Source organism: Corvus moneduloides, chromosome 1 (assembly GCF_009650955.1).
Source record: "Corvus moneduloides isolate bCorMon1 chromosome 1, bCorMon1.pri, whole genome shotgun sequence".
NCBI classification, from domain to species: Eukaryota; Metazoa; Chordata; class Aves; order Passeriformes; family Corvidae; genus Corvus; species Corvus moneduloides.
Window position 1 is genome coordinate 162,536,312 of NC_045476.1, and position 14,923 is coordinate 162,551,234.

The 14,923-nt window shown below is 39.8% G+C and overlaps 1 protein-coding gene across 2 annotated transcripts in view; it reads left to right on the forward strand.

Annotated features, from left to right (window-relative positions):
• DENND3 (DENN domain containing 3) overlaps window positions 1–14,923 on the forward strand; it is a 32,992-nt gene that overhangs the window by 8,215 nt on the left and 9,854 nt on the right. Inside the window, exons 5-13 of one of the 2 annotated variants that reach the window (XM_032134432.1) lie at window positions 4,699–4,810; window positions 5,966–6,085; window positions 6,983–7,201; window positions 7,509–7,630; window positions 8,087–8,242; window positions 11,398–11,494; window positions 12,764–12,867; window positions 13,176–13,330; window positions 13,835–14,356. In XM_032134432.1, coding sequence (XP_031990323.1) covers window positions 4,699–4,810; window positions 5,966–6,085; window positions 6,983–7,201; window positions 7,509–7,630; window positions 8,087–8,242; window positions 11,398–11,494; window positions 12,764–12,867; window positions 13,176–13,330; window positions 13,835–14,356 — 1,607 coding nt within the window. Of the gene's footprint in view, window positions 1–4,698; window positions 4,811–5,965; window positions 6,086–6,982; window positions 7,202–7,508; window positions 7,631–8,086; window positions 8,243–11,397; window positions 11,495–12,763; window positions 12,868–13,148; window positions 13,331–13,834; window positions 14,357–14,923 lie in introns of both variants that reach the window. The other variant, XM_032134423.1, reaches the window with a different exon arrangement.

Here is a 14,923-nt window from a genome sequence, read left to right on the forward strand (position 1 = left end):
CTTTTATGAATTTAAATTTCTTCATATCAGGGAACCTGTCTGTGTAGATTGGACATTACTGTGTGTCTTCACTTGCAGACCTGTGGTCCAAAGGTAGAAGAGGTTTTCTTCACTAAATTTCAGTCAAGCTTTCTAGAGTCAAATTTGAAGCCAGTTGCAGGTATTTGCTTCTTGTACATAAGTTGAAAGATTTTGGTGTTTTAGGTTGGAGCTTGACTCTTCCCCTTTGTTCTGCTGGTGCTCGTGTCTCGAGCAGATGAGCAAGGGAGCGCTCTCTGGATACCAACTGAGGTGCATCACCAACTCCCAACCTGGCTCCAGACCAAATGAGACTTGAGCATTGATTTCCCCAGCCCATGCAGCTCTTTTTCCCCATGCTGTGGATTTGGATCATCTTGGAGCACTGACTGGCTTTCCCTGGTTTACATGAGGAGAGCCCTGGAGGAGCAAAGCAGTGCCTTCCACTTGGGCATTTGAGACGTTGGCTCAAAAAGGCTGTGAGATCAGAAATGAATCACTCTAGCAGCCCTTAAGGGCATGTACCTCTGCTCTGTCATTTTTAAAGCATTAGTAAAGGGGTTTAATGTGGACAAGGGACTTCAACATGATGGAAACTCACTGTGCACAGGTCAGTGTGAAATCAAAATGTTCAGTGAAATAAAAAGCAAATGTTTGTTTTCCTTTCTCTTTTCTTGCCCAGACCACTCCCACCCCCGCTTCTTATATTTCAGTCAATTACATCCGCCCTTGGTATTGCAGGAACTGATTCATTGCTGCCTTTTATAAATCTCAAATCTCAAGTCAATGCTAATCTGCATATGGAACTCTTCCAGCTGTGACTACAGCTCTGGCTACTGTTTCTATCAAGCCTTTATAGGCTTGATATAGATATAGATATAGATATAGGATTCCTGCTTCTTTTATACTGTGAACTCAGCCTGTGAGAGGGCTCACCTCACACCAGCTTTCCACTGAGTGAGAAATAATATGGATTCAGCTTGACAGTTACAGTACTCATCAGTGGTTTATGTAGAGTATTCATAAGTGAGTAATTTCTTCTCTGAAGTGAGACATCTCTGAGCTGGGAGAAGCAGTCAATTGGCAAATGGATTTTAAAAGAGCCTGCTGAGGGAGAAGTGGGAAAATCTTCAGAACAACCATGGAAAATTCCAGATGTTGCAAAAGTGTTTCTAGTTCTCGTATCTGTTTAGAGGAGACAGTAACCAGGTAGAGTTAACCCTCTAGAGCTGCTTCTGCCTCTGGGTGGGTATTTTAAACTTTATAATTATTTAAACATTATAATTAAACACCTCTGCCTTGATCATATATAGTAGGGTTTAGCACCTGTTTAAAGCATTAATGTCCAAAGCCAACTACCACATGTGACTTTTCTCTTTTGAGTCTGCACTGGTTTCTGAGAGGAGTTTAGATTGATCAGTACCCTACCATCTGAGCTTAAAGTGATTTGTAAACATGTGAATATTTAGTTCAGCAGGACAATAACCTTCCATGTTAGTCTTGTGTGTTGTCCTGGTGCTTTAACAGGGGAATTTTTCACACAGCTGTACAGCTCTTCTCCTTTTTGTTGCTGCATCTGTGAGATGGGAGTGTGTGTGACTGGAAGGAGAGGAGGGGAATGCCAGTGACAGAGCTGAATTTGGTGTTTGCATTTCCCACTGTACTGGAAACTCAACTGATCACGTTTCCATTAAATTTTATTCTGTTTTTTTTTTTTTAATTTCCTTTATCTTGATACTATTTAATGGATCGTTTCAGAATGTCTGCCCTTCTGGTTTTGGTGTCTTGGTTTTTTTTAGAAAAACTATTTCACTGTGCCAGAGTACACTAGGGTGGAGGGAAGGGAAGGGGTGGAGAGGTACTGGTTTTCCTTATTTAGGTTGTACTACTGAAATGTTTCCATGTGGCATGAAACAGCTGCTGGGGTGTGTGGCTGTTCTGAATGCAACATAAACAATTACAGCCAAGACCTCTATGATATATTTTGAATGTAGTGCCCTGTACAGCTGGAGATGTTCTGACTTTGTGACATTACAAAGCATTGACATTGTATTTCTATAAACCAGAAAGGGAGTTACTGTGTGTAATCAGGTGACCAATGAGTTAAACAGCTAATTAAGTGTTTTCATTGTTTGGATATACTCAAGTAGCAGTGCCTCTTATACATAACAAATAATAACACCTTCAACAGTACACTTGTATCCTTGGTATGCAGCAGATGTGTTTTGCAGGATGCTTCAACTGATTAATTATTTTCCAGTCAGGAGATTTGAAAGCACTTGTTAGTGGACCTCAAACCACCTATTTCTAGTGTGTAGCCCTTTCATTGTGAGAACTAGTGCAAGAATGCTGTTGTTCCTGAAGACCTGATGTTGAAGTAGCATCTAAAGGGGCTCTGCTTCCATTCAGGATGGGATTTTTTGCAGCAGAAGGTTTCCTTTTTCTCCAGAATTCTGTGCATAGATTATTTTCTTCAGTACCTAAGTGTGCAGAATTGTCTGTAGGTGAGGTGGTACTGGTTTTCAGTCAGAGCAATCATCAAAGGTATTTTTTTTCATAAGTATTCCTAGATAAAATCCAGGTTCCTAAACTTTTTCAAGTGGCAGAGTAGAAATCACAACTGAAAACAACCAAGCTGAGATGCACAGGCAGCATCAAGCCATAAATCCATGTAGATGCTTTGAACTGCAAGGGGATTTGCAAATTGTCAGCATAGTAATGAAGGTCTTTGTGTTCCATGTCATTAATTTTATAACTAATTTCCGTATTGCTGGCACACAGTGCTTCCGAATCCAGAACATTTTGTGTGGAGTATGTCTTGCCTCTCTCCAAAGCAGGCAGGTGTGCACCTAAACTGTTCCACAGCACGGTGGCTGTTGAATTATTCTACATTTTTTGAAAGGGTTCAGTTTTAACTTGAGAGGTTTTGGCACTTTGCACATGTAGTATTACCTCAGTCTGTTAGACTGCATGAAAAGTGAAATATTCCTGGCAGTAATCTCCTGGATGAACTTCTGTGTTGGATGGATGAATACGCTCCATTCAAACAGTAAATCTTCCAACCTATGCATTCGTCCTTTCAGCTGCCTTGGGAAAAGGTGGGAGTGTGCAAATAGCTCCCAGCACTGAGGCAGTACAAAGGGCCTATTCTGAGCTGCTCTTGCTCTCTGAAACACCTGTCTGTGGACAGTTAATAGCAGTAATGAAAGGTTCATAAACTCCTTAGCTCTCCACTTGAGTATTTCAGAGATTACTTCATTTATTTCTGCAGACGTTTGCAGTGCAGAGCTGTCAGCTGCTGTTAGGCTGCATTAATGGGCACCATGTCCTGATTAGGGGGCTCTTACTGTCCTCTCTTTACATCTGCTGCTTTCTCAGTCACGTTGTTTCTGTTGTGACATTTACTGGATGTCATGATAAGAGTGTATTGTCTCAAAAAAAAAAAAAAAGACAGGTCTGCTTAATCTGTTAGGCCAAATCTGAGGCATTACTAAGTGTGACAGGGTATTTGTTTAAATTGATGGTTCTACTGTCTGGTTTACTTTGATAATTCTTAAATTCTCCTTTCTTTGAGCCCCTGAAGAGCTGATGGACTTTTTTGAGTATATTTATAACAGCCCAGGTCTTTCTTCATATGGGAGTATAGTGAATTTAAATATCTCATTAAAAAGTGCAGTGATATATGACAGAATATGTTTTTTTCTGGAATCTAAATGCTATACACAAATACGGTGTCCTGAATTCTTATGTATCTCTTGACCTATTCAGTTGCTTTCTTCCTGAACAGCGAGTAATCTTCTGCAGGAAACCAGTAAAGCTGCAAACTGAAGTAAAACCCTCAGGGAGAAGAAAACCATATTCAGTTCCTAGTTTCTGTATATATAGATTTGCTGGCCTAGATTTCTGAATTTGTAAAGATTTGGGGGCTTTGCTATGAATGTGCAGGAGAATCTTCTGTTGAACAAGATGCCCTTTGTGACCACAAATATCTAACTTGGTAATTGTTGCATTTCAGAAATTCTGTGGTGTGTATGTTTAAATGTTCAGTAATTTATTTGGAGTATAATAAAAACCACGTGACCTTTGTTAGGGTAATAAGTTTTAAGCCAAAAACATATGTCAGGTTTGCACAAATGTTCTTATTTTTGTGTGGGCAGGAATGACAGCAAAGGGCAGTGTCCATACAGGCCGAAGCCTTATGCTAAGTATGGTTCTTGCTTCACATTCCTCTGCAGTCAAACCCAGGTCTGCAACCTCTCTTTTCCTCTGGTGCTGTTTTCCATCTCAGAGCTGGTGTCTGATGCTTGGGATGGGAGGAACGCCAAGGCACTGTGTTGCAGCTGTGGGTTTGGTTCCTCAAGCAGTCTCTATAAGACACTGTAGCTACACCTCACCATCTCGCCTCACACGTGGTTTCCTTTGGCCATCAAACCACTGAGCTGTGTCCTCGGATATAATGCAGTAGTGTTTTATACATGGGAGTACGAAAAACTCTGCTTCTGACGCAGCAGCATCATTAAAATTTAATGAAGCTGCTGAAGCATCTAATAAATTAGAAATTAATTAGCTGATATAATAGCTTCATTACTCCTAATAATTTTTTTCAAGATTATCAGCAGAAAGAGTTTTCTGTGTTTGCATGTTACTATTGATAAGTAATTTCCTATCATTTAATTACAGCTTACTAGTGCAGCTACGACCTTTCAGGGATTTAGATGTCGAGGAGTACATAAAAGAATTTGCAGCAAAGCTGTTTTTAATCCCCAGCCCGCCACCAGGACCACTCCACTTGGTAATTACTCCTCCTGAATTCCATAATCACTTTTACATTATTTCTTATAAGATACTAAAATGCTGTGTTCAGTAAACTGGGTGACATTCATGAGTGTCAGGTCAGAGATTGTACTTGGTGGTGTGGGACTGATGTCAGTACCTGTGCTTTGAAAATAAGGTTATGCATTGTTAGTGGCGAAAATAACAGTGTGGCCAGCATTCAGGCTGGAGTGCTAGCCAGTCATGTTCTTTAGTTTTCAGTACTCCTCTGGGAAGGATTTGGCTCATGCCAACTATTTATGGTCTGAGATGATGCCTGGGCAGGTCTGGGAGCAGCAGAACAGTGTGATGTGGATGACATGTTCAGTTGGCTGCTGCCTGGATAAGACCAAACTGAGAGGGGAAACTCACATCAACATTTGTATTTAGTGCTGTGTATTTGTTCCATTCTGACCCTTCCCAGGTCAAGCCAGATGTGAGCTGGGTCAGTGATTTCAGTACACACTCTGTTGTTATCTACTGCAGTGGCTTCCAGGGAAGCAGAGTTTCAGCCATGGACTTCTCCTTAGCTGCTTTCCTTGACTCTGGGATGTGGGGTTAGGAGTGGAGGAAAAATAGCATAGCTGGAAAACAACTGGGTGATTGGCTAAACCAGCTGTGAGTGCTGAAATATGCAGCACATGTAGGATCTGACCCCCAGAGATTTGAGCTGAAGTATCTGAAATGCTGAGAGACCTCGTTCCTTTTGGCTTGTTTTATTTTCTTAGCATGACAACCCATGCTCACTTACTTCGTTGATATTTTTTCTATTTTCTATATGAATTTTATCAATTGATTTAGTTTCCCAGTTGTATCTACATATTTAATTCAATTATTTTGTTATGCTTATAACAAAGCAAGTTTAATTCTGTTAAAAGATGTTTTTAAAAAAAATTTGCCAGCCAATCACCCTATGAGAATGAGAGGAAACAAGTCCATATTAATTTTTCAAACTAGTTATTATGTCTTTTAATATTTCCTTCTCTTTTAATTTTACTGTTCTGCAGTATGCAAACACCTGTCTTCTTGCTCTCAATTAAAATTAATATTTTGTAGTTGGAACTAAAATCCTGAATTAAATGTCATGTGATAACATTTTCATTAAGGAGTAAACAGAAACCATCTGTTATTACAGGTATTTAATATGAAACCTCTTCAAATAATAATTCCTTCACGAGAGGATCCAGACAGTCCAATTATTGACTTGGATCTCCATCTTCCATTGCTGTGTTTCAAGCCAGAGAAGGTGCTGCAGGTAAAACTAACTCATACTTTAAAATGTTTTAGGGATTGAAAGTACTGGTAATTTGTAGTTTAGGAAAAAATCAAGATGTTTATTTACTAAAAAAACTTTAAAAGACCAACAATTCAGAATAGTATTAGTTCTGAATGTTAGAGATCTGGCACAATAAAATATACTTATTCTTAAGATATTTTGTTATTTATAGACCCAATTAGATTAAGGCATATTGCATTTCTTCCTCCTGTGGTTTAGAAATAGGTGCTAAATTTCTTAAGAATGTATTTTAAAATGTAAATATCCAAGCCAATTGACATATTTTATTTTGAATTTTCACTACACGAAACTACATTCACTACAAGATTTATAAGAGTTTTTTTCACGTTTAAGAAGGGGACAGAAGGAAGGATTGGTGACAGTTGGCACTCTCATACAAATAAAGTGTAAATGGTGTAGAAAGACAAGAAATCCAAAAGGCTGTTTGAATTTTTTCAATGCTTCACAGAATCTCACAATAATATTGGCTGGAGTGTCCTTTGGAGGTTACCTAATTCAGTTGCCTGCTCAAAGGCTGCCTGTGAAGTTAAATTAGGTTATTTAAGGTCACCAGTAGCATCTGAGCCACTTCCTCCAAGAAACCTCCTCAGTCCTGAGAGTTGGCAGTACTGCCTTATTTTTTTTGGGCTTTGCCCACATGTGCATGTTACGAATAAAAGTACCTCAAATCCTAAATGGTCCTGTGCAGCTGGAGCATCTTGAAATGGACATTATTTAATTTTATAAATCTGTAAGGTAGCTACTAAAAATGAGAGCTCATGAGGCTGAGTCTCACATGCAGATGAAATACTTGCATTTCTAGTGTGTTCTAGATACCTCATTACAAATACTTAACATTCTGGGTTTGTTTTCCAGATTATGACTTGCATTTTGACTGAGCAGAGAATCGTTTTCTTCTCTTCTGACTGGGCTCTCCTGACACTTGTTGCTGAATGCTTTATGTTGTACCTTCATCCTCTGCAGTGGCAGCACACTTTTGTGCCTATTCTGTCTCGGCAAATGCTGGATTTTGTGATGGCTCCAACATCTTTTCTCATGGGATGTCATATTGATCATTTTGGTGAAGTGAGCACGGTATGTTTTACACCATTACCCCTCTTGATTTTTACTTGCAGTGCATTTGTCCCCTTCCATATTAGAGCATATTAGATTACTAAGTGTTTATGTATTGAGATTGGCATCTATTAAGGCAATTGTATTTATTTGTTTTGAATGTAATTGTTTAGTTATCCATACAATTCTCTACTTGTGGAAAAAATTTCAATCCTTTTCTGGTTTACCTCCTTGATGAAATTAATTGTCTGAGGAGTATGTAAATGAGAAGTAAATATTTTTACAATGTAAATATATGTACAGTCATTCTATTTTCTTTTGTTAAAAGGAAGGTGAAGATTTAATTCTAATTAATATAGATAATGGAGATATTACACATTCAAAAATGGTTGAAGAGGAACTTGAGATTCCAGATGTTCCAGCACAAGCAGCAGAAACTTTCATAAAAAGGTGACAAGATCTGGAAGATGTGTTTATCTTAGTGCATAAATCATGCATGATGCTCCAAGTTTTTTATTTTGTATTATTCATTATTATTATTATATTATTTCATTCATATAAACCCCACTGTATTTTAAAAGGGCAAATTGAAAATTTCAGTTAATTAGTATAGAAGTGGCTTTAAGCAGTCATAATCACCAAATAATTCTGTAACAACTGGAATGCTTGTTTCTTTTTTATTATTGATACGGTTATAGTCTGAACTTTACAAGGAAGACTGAGTGCACTGTGATTTAATTGAGTGGGGCTCCCTGAAATCTTGTTAGCTTGTCAGCACTTGTAAATCAATCTTGCACTTCTTCAGCTGTAAGATGCACAGGCCTAAATGACTTTCATTTTTTTTAAAAGTATGAAAAAAAATTGTTGATGTTAGGATGTAAGTTAATAGTTTTCTTTTGTGTGTAGAGTGGAGGGTCTGCAGCTGCACTTTGATCTGGAGCTCTGCCATCTCCGAGCCAGCACAGACCTTGGTGAGCTCCAAACCCGCAGAAGGGCTTGGCAACAGAAACTGAACATGGATGTGCAGCAAACCATGTTGCAGTTAATTGTTAATATCTTCAGGTAAGTGGATGTAGTATTTTCTATTACAAGAGCATGTGGTACTGGTTAAGTACTTTAAGCATCTGTGAAAATATTCTCATTTCGTCTTACTTTATAGATATTTTGTAGAGATTAGGTTTTGTTAGGGATTATGAGAAGGAGATCCTGTAGCCTGCTGGAATATGAGTCATTGATGTTTTGATGTACATATACATTGCTAGAACATCTTAGATAAAACTTTGACAAAATTTTGACCTTGTCTTTTGTATGAAGATTTCAGGAAGAGAAGTGCAGTCCTTGGAAAAGCTTAGGGCCCAGCAGGGATATCAGTCAAATTTTGGTCACTCTTGTTAGAGGAACCTGAATTTAAACCAGGACAGGGTAGAAGAGCTGAAAGCAGGAACAAGAGTTCAGAACACCTGGGAGTGTTTGGGCTGAGAATGGATGAGATACCTGGAGAGTGCAACCACCTGAGAATGAAGCAGGGAGAGGAGCTGTTGAAACTCAAGGACAAAGTGCTGGCACAAGAAGGGACAGCTGGGCCAGGAGCTGGACTCAATGATCCTTGTAGGTCCCTTCCTACTCGGGGTATTCTGTAATTCTTTGGTAAGAAATGTGGGGTATTGGGTGTGTTTGGGACTGGCATTTTAATGCTGATGTGGCCTCTTGCTGGAGGTGGTTCCTCTCTTTGGATCAGCTACTGAATTGCTCATGGGAATTCTCCTTGGCACTTTCAGTCAGAAGGTGCTGGGTTAATATACAGAGTCCAGATGTCAGGTGTCTGTTATTGGATCATCTTAAGGAGTGTTCCTACAAGTGCCTGGACCCTCCAAGGAGAGTAGCTGCTGGGTGTGGGGAATAGAACAGCCTTTACAGATAGCTAGTTATGGAAACTGAAATGCATTTATTTCCACAGTGGGATTTTGTGGATTTCAGTGTTTGGCAACAATAATTGCAGACAAAGATGAGGAGAAATGTATTTTTGCTCATAACAGCTTGAACTCTTTAATGCACTAAATGCTGCAAAAAAAATGAACAGATGCTTTGCTCTCTAAGAGATAATGTGTGTCACAAAGGGGTTGATTCTTCTCTTGCTTTCTTTCTCTTTTCCTTCTGTAGCGGGTTGGGTTCGTAACCGGGCAGAAACACCAATTTAGTGTAGTGGTTTGGTCCAAAATACTCATTACTGTGTATCTTCTGTGAGATAAGAATTAGGAGAAATGCAAAGCAGGCACCAAACTTGAAAGAATATAAAGAAGTTTATTAACAGACCTAAAAGAAGAAAAAAAATTATACCACCTTCAGAACTCTCCTCCTCCCCCCACCTTCCTCCCTTCTCCCACTGACAATGTGCAAAGACAACCCTTAAGATGTTCAGTCTGTTTACCACTTCCATAATAACCTTGTTCAGTCCATTTAGGAAGAGAAGTCTCTTCTTGCTCGTGCTATGAAAACAGTATCACAACGAGACAGCTGCCCACTTCCAAATATTGTTCAGTCCATTTAGGAGGAGGTGTCTCTCTGCTCACGATGTGAGTCCCTTCCCCCGACTTGCAGCTTTTCCCGCAACTGCTTTCGAGGGTCCACTCTTGAAGTTTTTTGGGGTACAGTTTTAAGGTTGAGCCGTTCAGAAACAAAAACAGGGGCCCTTCCCCTTCCCTGGGAGCAAAGGGTCTTCATCATCTTCATCGTTAGGACTATCTCTGGGAGCATCTCTAGGGACTGAGGTTTTCTCCTTTCCCGTTTGGAGCAAAAGTCCTCATCTGGTCCATCTCTCCCTGTCCAAACTTCTCATGAAATTACAGCTGCATCAGCATCTGCCTATCTCAGCGCTGGTGCTTTTGCTTACGAGTTGAACACTCCACCCCCCATATCTTCATGAAATTACAACGGGATACTCTGATATATCATAGCTTCACAACAGAATTTCAGCTTAAAGCATCTCCTCTCTCTCTTCCCTCAGGTTTTCAGCTCTTCACAGCAATAAAAGGGTTAATCTCACCTCGGCCTTGCAGCTTTGCAGCTGGAATGTTGAATGTTTCTTATCGAAGTGGAGAGGGGGGAGAGCCGAGCCGCTCCGGCTGCCCACAGCAAGGCAGTGGGGGGGATTCCATGGCTGGAACAGGTCCATGGCTCCAGGATGGCCGTGGCCCAGCCTGGCCTGGCCCAAGCAGGGCCTGGCCGGGCCCGCTGGCCCCCACACGGGGCCTGCAGCCGCCTGTCCCAGCACCGGAAACGAGAGAGAGCTTGGGGGGGAGTTTGCCTATTCTTAAATGTGGATCACAGAGGTGATCACAACTATAAGCGGCTTAAAGAATTGTCCATATTCAAACTGGCCAGCTGATAGGTTCTGTCAGGTCCCAGAGGAAACTGTAAGCACCCCTTAGCAAGGACATCCTTTCCGGGACTATGCTTGCTAACCTATGACACCTTCAAACTTTCTCTGTTCTTTTTTTCAGCCTTGTTTCTTCTATCTTCTAAGTCTGCCAGCATCCAGGAGTGAAGGAAAGTAACTCTGATGCAGTTACGCTGCCAGTTGTTCTGTTTTCAGCAAAGCATTGTAGTGATTTTGTCTGCATGGAGGTTCCCAGGTTTAAAGCAAACAGTGCTAAATTATATGGAATTATGTAGAACTATGTCCTTTTATTGATCGTAATTTTCCCTGACCCCATATGGTTGCATAAACTATTAATAAGATGTAATAATAAATTGAGTCCTGTTCTTCGTGTGCCTGTTACAGATGCAATGTGATGGGACAGTGTGAGCTCAGGTCACGTCTTTCAAATTGCCCGTGATAAATGCACTTGTCTTTTGTGCTCCAATGGATTGTGTGTGACTCAGGAACTGTGTATGTAAATTTAATTCCAGGATTGGAGCCTAAGGCATGATTTACACAGATTCTCTTTCATGGTTTACTAAATCTCAGAGTGTATGTGAGTTTGTCAGCAGATAGCCCACATTACTTCTAAGAATTTGAATTCTTTTTCTATGATTCAGTAACTCAGACTTGTTCATTAAAACTGAATTTGCCTTCTGATACTGCAGCACATTGCTATTCCATTTTCTGATGCTGCAGCATGTTTCTAGTAGTTCCAGTGGGCTTCTGCTATTGCAAAAGTACAACTTGCTTACGAATCTCCAAGCAGATGTACCTATTTATTTATTTTTGTCTCCAGGGAGGTAAAAGACCACCTAAATTATGAACACAGAGTGTTTAACAGTGAAGAATTTCTGAAAACAAGGGCAATCGGTGACCAGCTATTCTACAAAAAGGTAAATTCAGTGCTGTGATTCTGTTATTAATAAATCTGTATTTTAGGATTAATGCCAATACCTGGCAATTTAAAGGCAACAAAGTAATGAATCCTATATGAGAAATAGTGTTTGTTGGATAAAGCTTCCAATATATGCACACATTCTTAAAAACAAACAGACTAAAAGGAACCTATTAATATGTCTTCAGGAGAGAAATTGATTGGAAATCTTCTGACCAGGATTTCAGATGAATAGAAAGAATTAAAATATTTTCAGTAGCAGTTTCTAATGCTATAAATTAAATGGTGGCAATTTTATGAATTGAAATTTAATAGTAGTTTAAAATTCAGTTGTATGTATTTAAGAAGAACTTTGAGCAGCTGACTCACTTAAATACCAGGAAGAGCAAAGTGGCAGGTTTGCTTTCAGATGAATCTTGAAAAATAACAGAATATGGAGCAGTTACTAGTGGTGTCTGGAATTATATTAAGAAAACTCAAAAACATCCGTTAGAAAGGACTGAAATTTGGAATCTCCTGGACATAAAACTGCTAGCAAAATATGCCACCTACTGGAGGAATACTGGAAATTGGGAATCCTAATGCTTTTGGAGATGCTGTTTCACATAGTACATTGCAAGCGCATTAGTTAGAGGCATTTGAACATTTATATAACAGACATGTTGTATTGCCTCAAATCCCAGATTCCACCTTGTTTTACTGCACAGTGATGAGAGATGGTGGTTTTCCCTCTTTTTAGTTCACACCTGGCAGTTTTTGTGGTGTCCTCTATCCTAAAAGGAGCAATTTGACCTTTTAGAAGTTATTTCTAGATGACACTACAATAATTACCTGATCAGGGAGCAATTTTGTGGGTTACCAGAAGAAGAGAAGATTCACTTGTCTTTTCAGTATGATGACATAATGTTAATTTAGAGGGCCCTAAAATTCTTATTCCAAACCATAGACAGCATTATCAGCATTTGGTTTAAGTAGGAAAGATAATACTAAACTTGTAGCTCTGTTGCTCAGTATTTCTCGTTTTTGTTTGGTTTCACCTCTTGGGGGGCAGTCTGAGATTACTGTTTCCTACTAAGCAAATATCATCAAAGTCCAGAAGGTGAATGGAATCTTAATTAGTATTCTGTTGACACTTTCAATCTTTTTATTTTTGTGATTGCTAAATTGGAAGGTCTCAGTTATGCATATGTAAAGATAATAAAAATGAGGAAAACATACTAATGTAAATTTATAAATCATCCACCGTTAACTCCTTTGTGTCTCACAGGTTTTGGAGACCTACATGTTTCACTCTTTCCTTAAAGCTCGTCTGAACAGAAAGATGGATGCTTTTGCTCAGCTTGACTTGAGTACCCAGTCTGAAGAGGACAGGTAGAGTTTTCTCATTTCTTATCCTGGTTTTGAATCTTCTGTTAGTATCTGTGATAAAAGTCCTTTTGACTCTATTGGTATGAGATCAGGCCATCTATAAACAAGATTATGATTAATTCTTAACTCAATTAAGATTATTGTAAAAGGGCTACATGAACACATGGCTGTTGAAATTGTAGATGTAATACTATTATACAAAAAAAAATAAAAACAAGCAGTAATTTAGAGTGTATGTGTACGGATTTCTGAAACTAGTTATGTGTTATTTTTATTTTTCTCAGGTTTGATTTGATGTTTCTCACCCCCAGAAGGCTGATGATAGAGAAAATGGCTTCCAAGCGAGTCAGTGCAGAGCGCAAGGCCAGCCGGCGCATGGTGATCAGCATGCCCAACCTGCAGGACATCAAACTGCCAGAGGCCCCCATCAGGAACTCCTCACTTCGAAAAGTAGAAACAAGTGTTGGTAAGGGAAGATTGTGATGGACAAATACTCTTCTGTTGTCTTTTGGGGTGACATCACTGAGCAGTTGTCGCAGAAACAGTGTCAGTTGCTGGGAGGAAATGATGGGCTGAGTCGCTTTGAGCTGGGGCCTGTCTGTGCTTCCCCTTGCTTGTGAAGTCGGTCTGTAGCCTGCTGTAAGTTTTGCTGGGCCACAAAAGAGTGATTGTTAACACAGGCTTAAGCTTACTACTGTTTAGAAATAATTACATGAGGGATTTTTTTCTTTTTTTTTTTTTCCTTTTCCAGAATTGATATTATCTGATTAGGGAATATTCTGATAATAAAGACAATGGGCATAGAAATGTATGTGTGTCCCTAGCATGGATGTAATCCTTCTTGTTTCTTGTAATTGCTTGTTGCTGTGATGGGGATTCTGTTTGTTGTTTGTAGTATTGCTGGTTGTGAAGATACTTAGACTTTTACTCCTTTCCCTGATCAATGTACTCTCTTGGTGTTTGTTTCTAGCTGTGAGAACGCCCTCCAAATCCATCACCACATTCAAAATCCCTGAAATTCACTTTCCTCTGATGTTCCAGTGTGTTCACTCCTACTACACAGACTTCTTCAACCACCTCAGCAAAGCTATCAGTTCCTTACCCCCTGAGAACTCTGCGATGCTGGCAAGGTACTTCTACCTCCGGGGCCTTGTTAGCTTGATGCAAGGAAAACTACTAAATGCACTTTCTGACTTTCAGAACCTAGAAAAAACAGACTTAAGAATTTTCCCTACTGATCTTGTAAGAAAAATAGTGGAGACCCTGCCTCGCTCGGAGCGCTTGCAGGCAGACCGCAAACCTGAGCTCAAGAGGCTGATAAGTCGAGTGATGGAAAAACAAAGAGAAGTTCTAAAAGTAGATGACCACGTAAAAAATTTCGAATTGCCAAAAACACACATGCAGCTGGATGATTTTGTGAAGAGAATTCAGGAGTCTGGGATTGTCAGGGATATAGACACTATCCACCGGTTATTTGATGCCCTGACAGTAGGTGAGTGTAAGACGTTTGTTTTCCTTTTTGTTTATTATTTAGCACTGTCACATGAAAAAGGGAGATTTACTCAATCCCTTAGTGTTGATTGGTCTGTCAGTGCCCTGGGAAAGCTGAGCCCCTTGTGCCTGACCAGTCTGTCAGTGTTCCATTGTGGGGACCCTTCACTGTGCAGCTGCTGGATGGAGGGAGGCTCCACTGACTTGTCCAGGGTCACCTGCCAAACAGAGAGACCCCTCCTGGGTGTCCTTTGCCCACTGCCACCACCCTTGCAGGACTCACATTAACAGCTTAAAGAAGAACACTGTTTATTAGTAAAATTGTCAGAGGTTAAAATTTGAGAATTGCTGGTTGTAGTATCTGACTGCAAAAAATATGTTTAAAGCAATATATTAATTCACATCAATATATGGACAAGCTCTAATCCCCAATAAGAGCCAGCTTGAGATAATGAATCAGTGTGCCTAGAGTATGGTTCTTACCCAGTAGGTGATCCTATGGGGGAGAAGACAGGTTCAGCCTCTTGACTGATCCCAGAATTTATATGGAGTCTTCTCTGACTTTTCC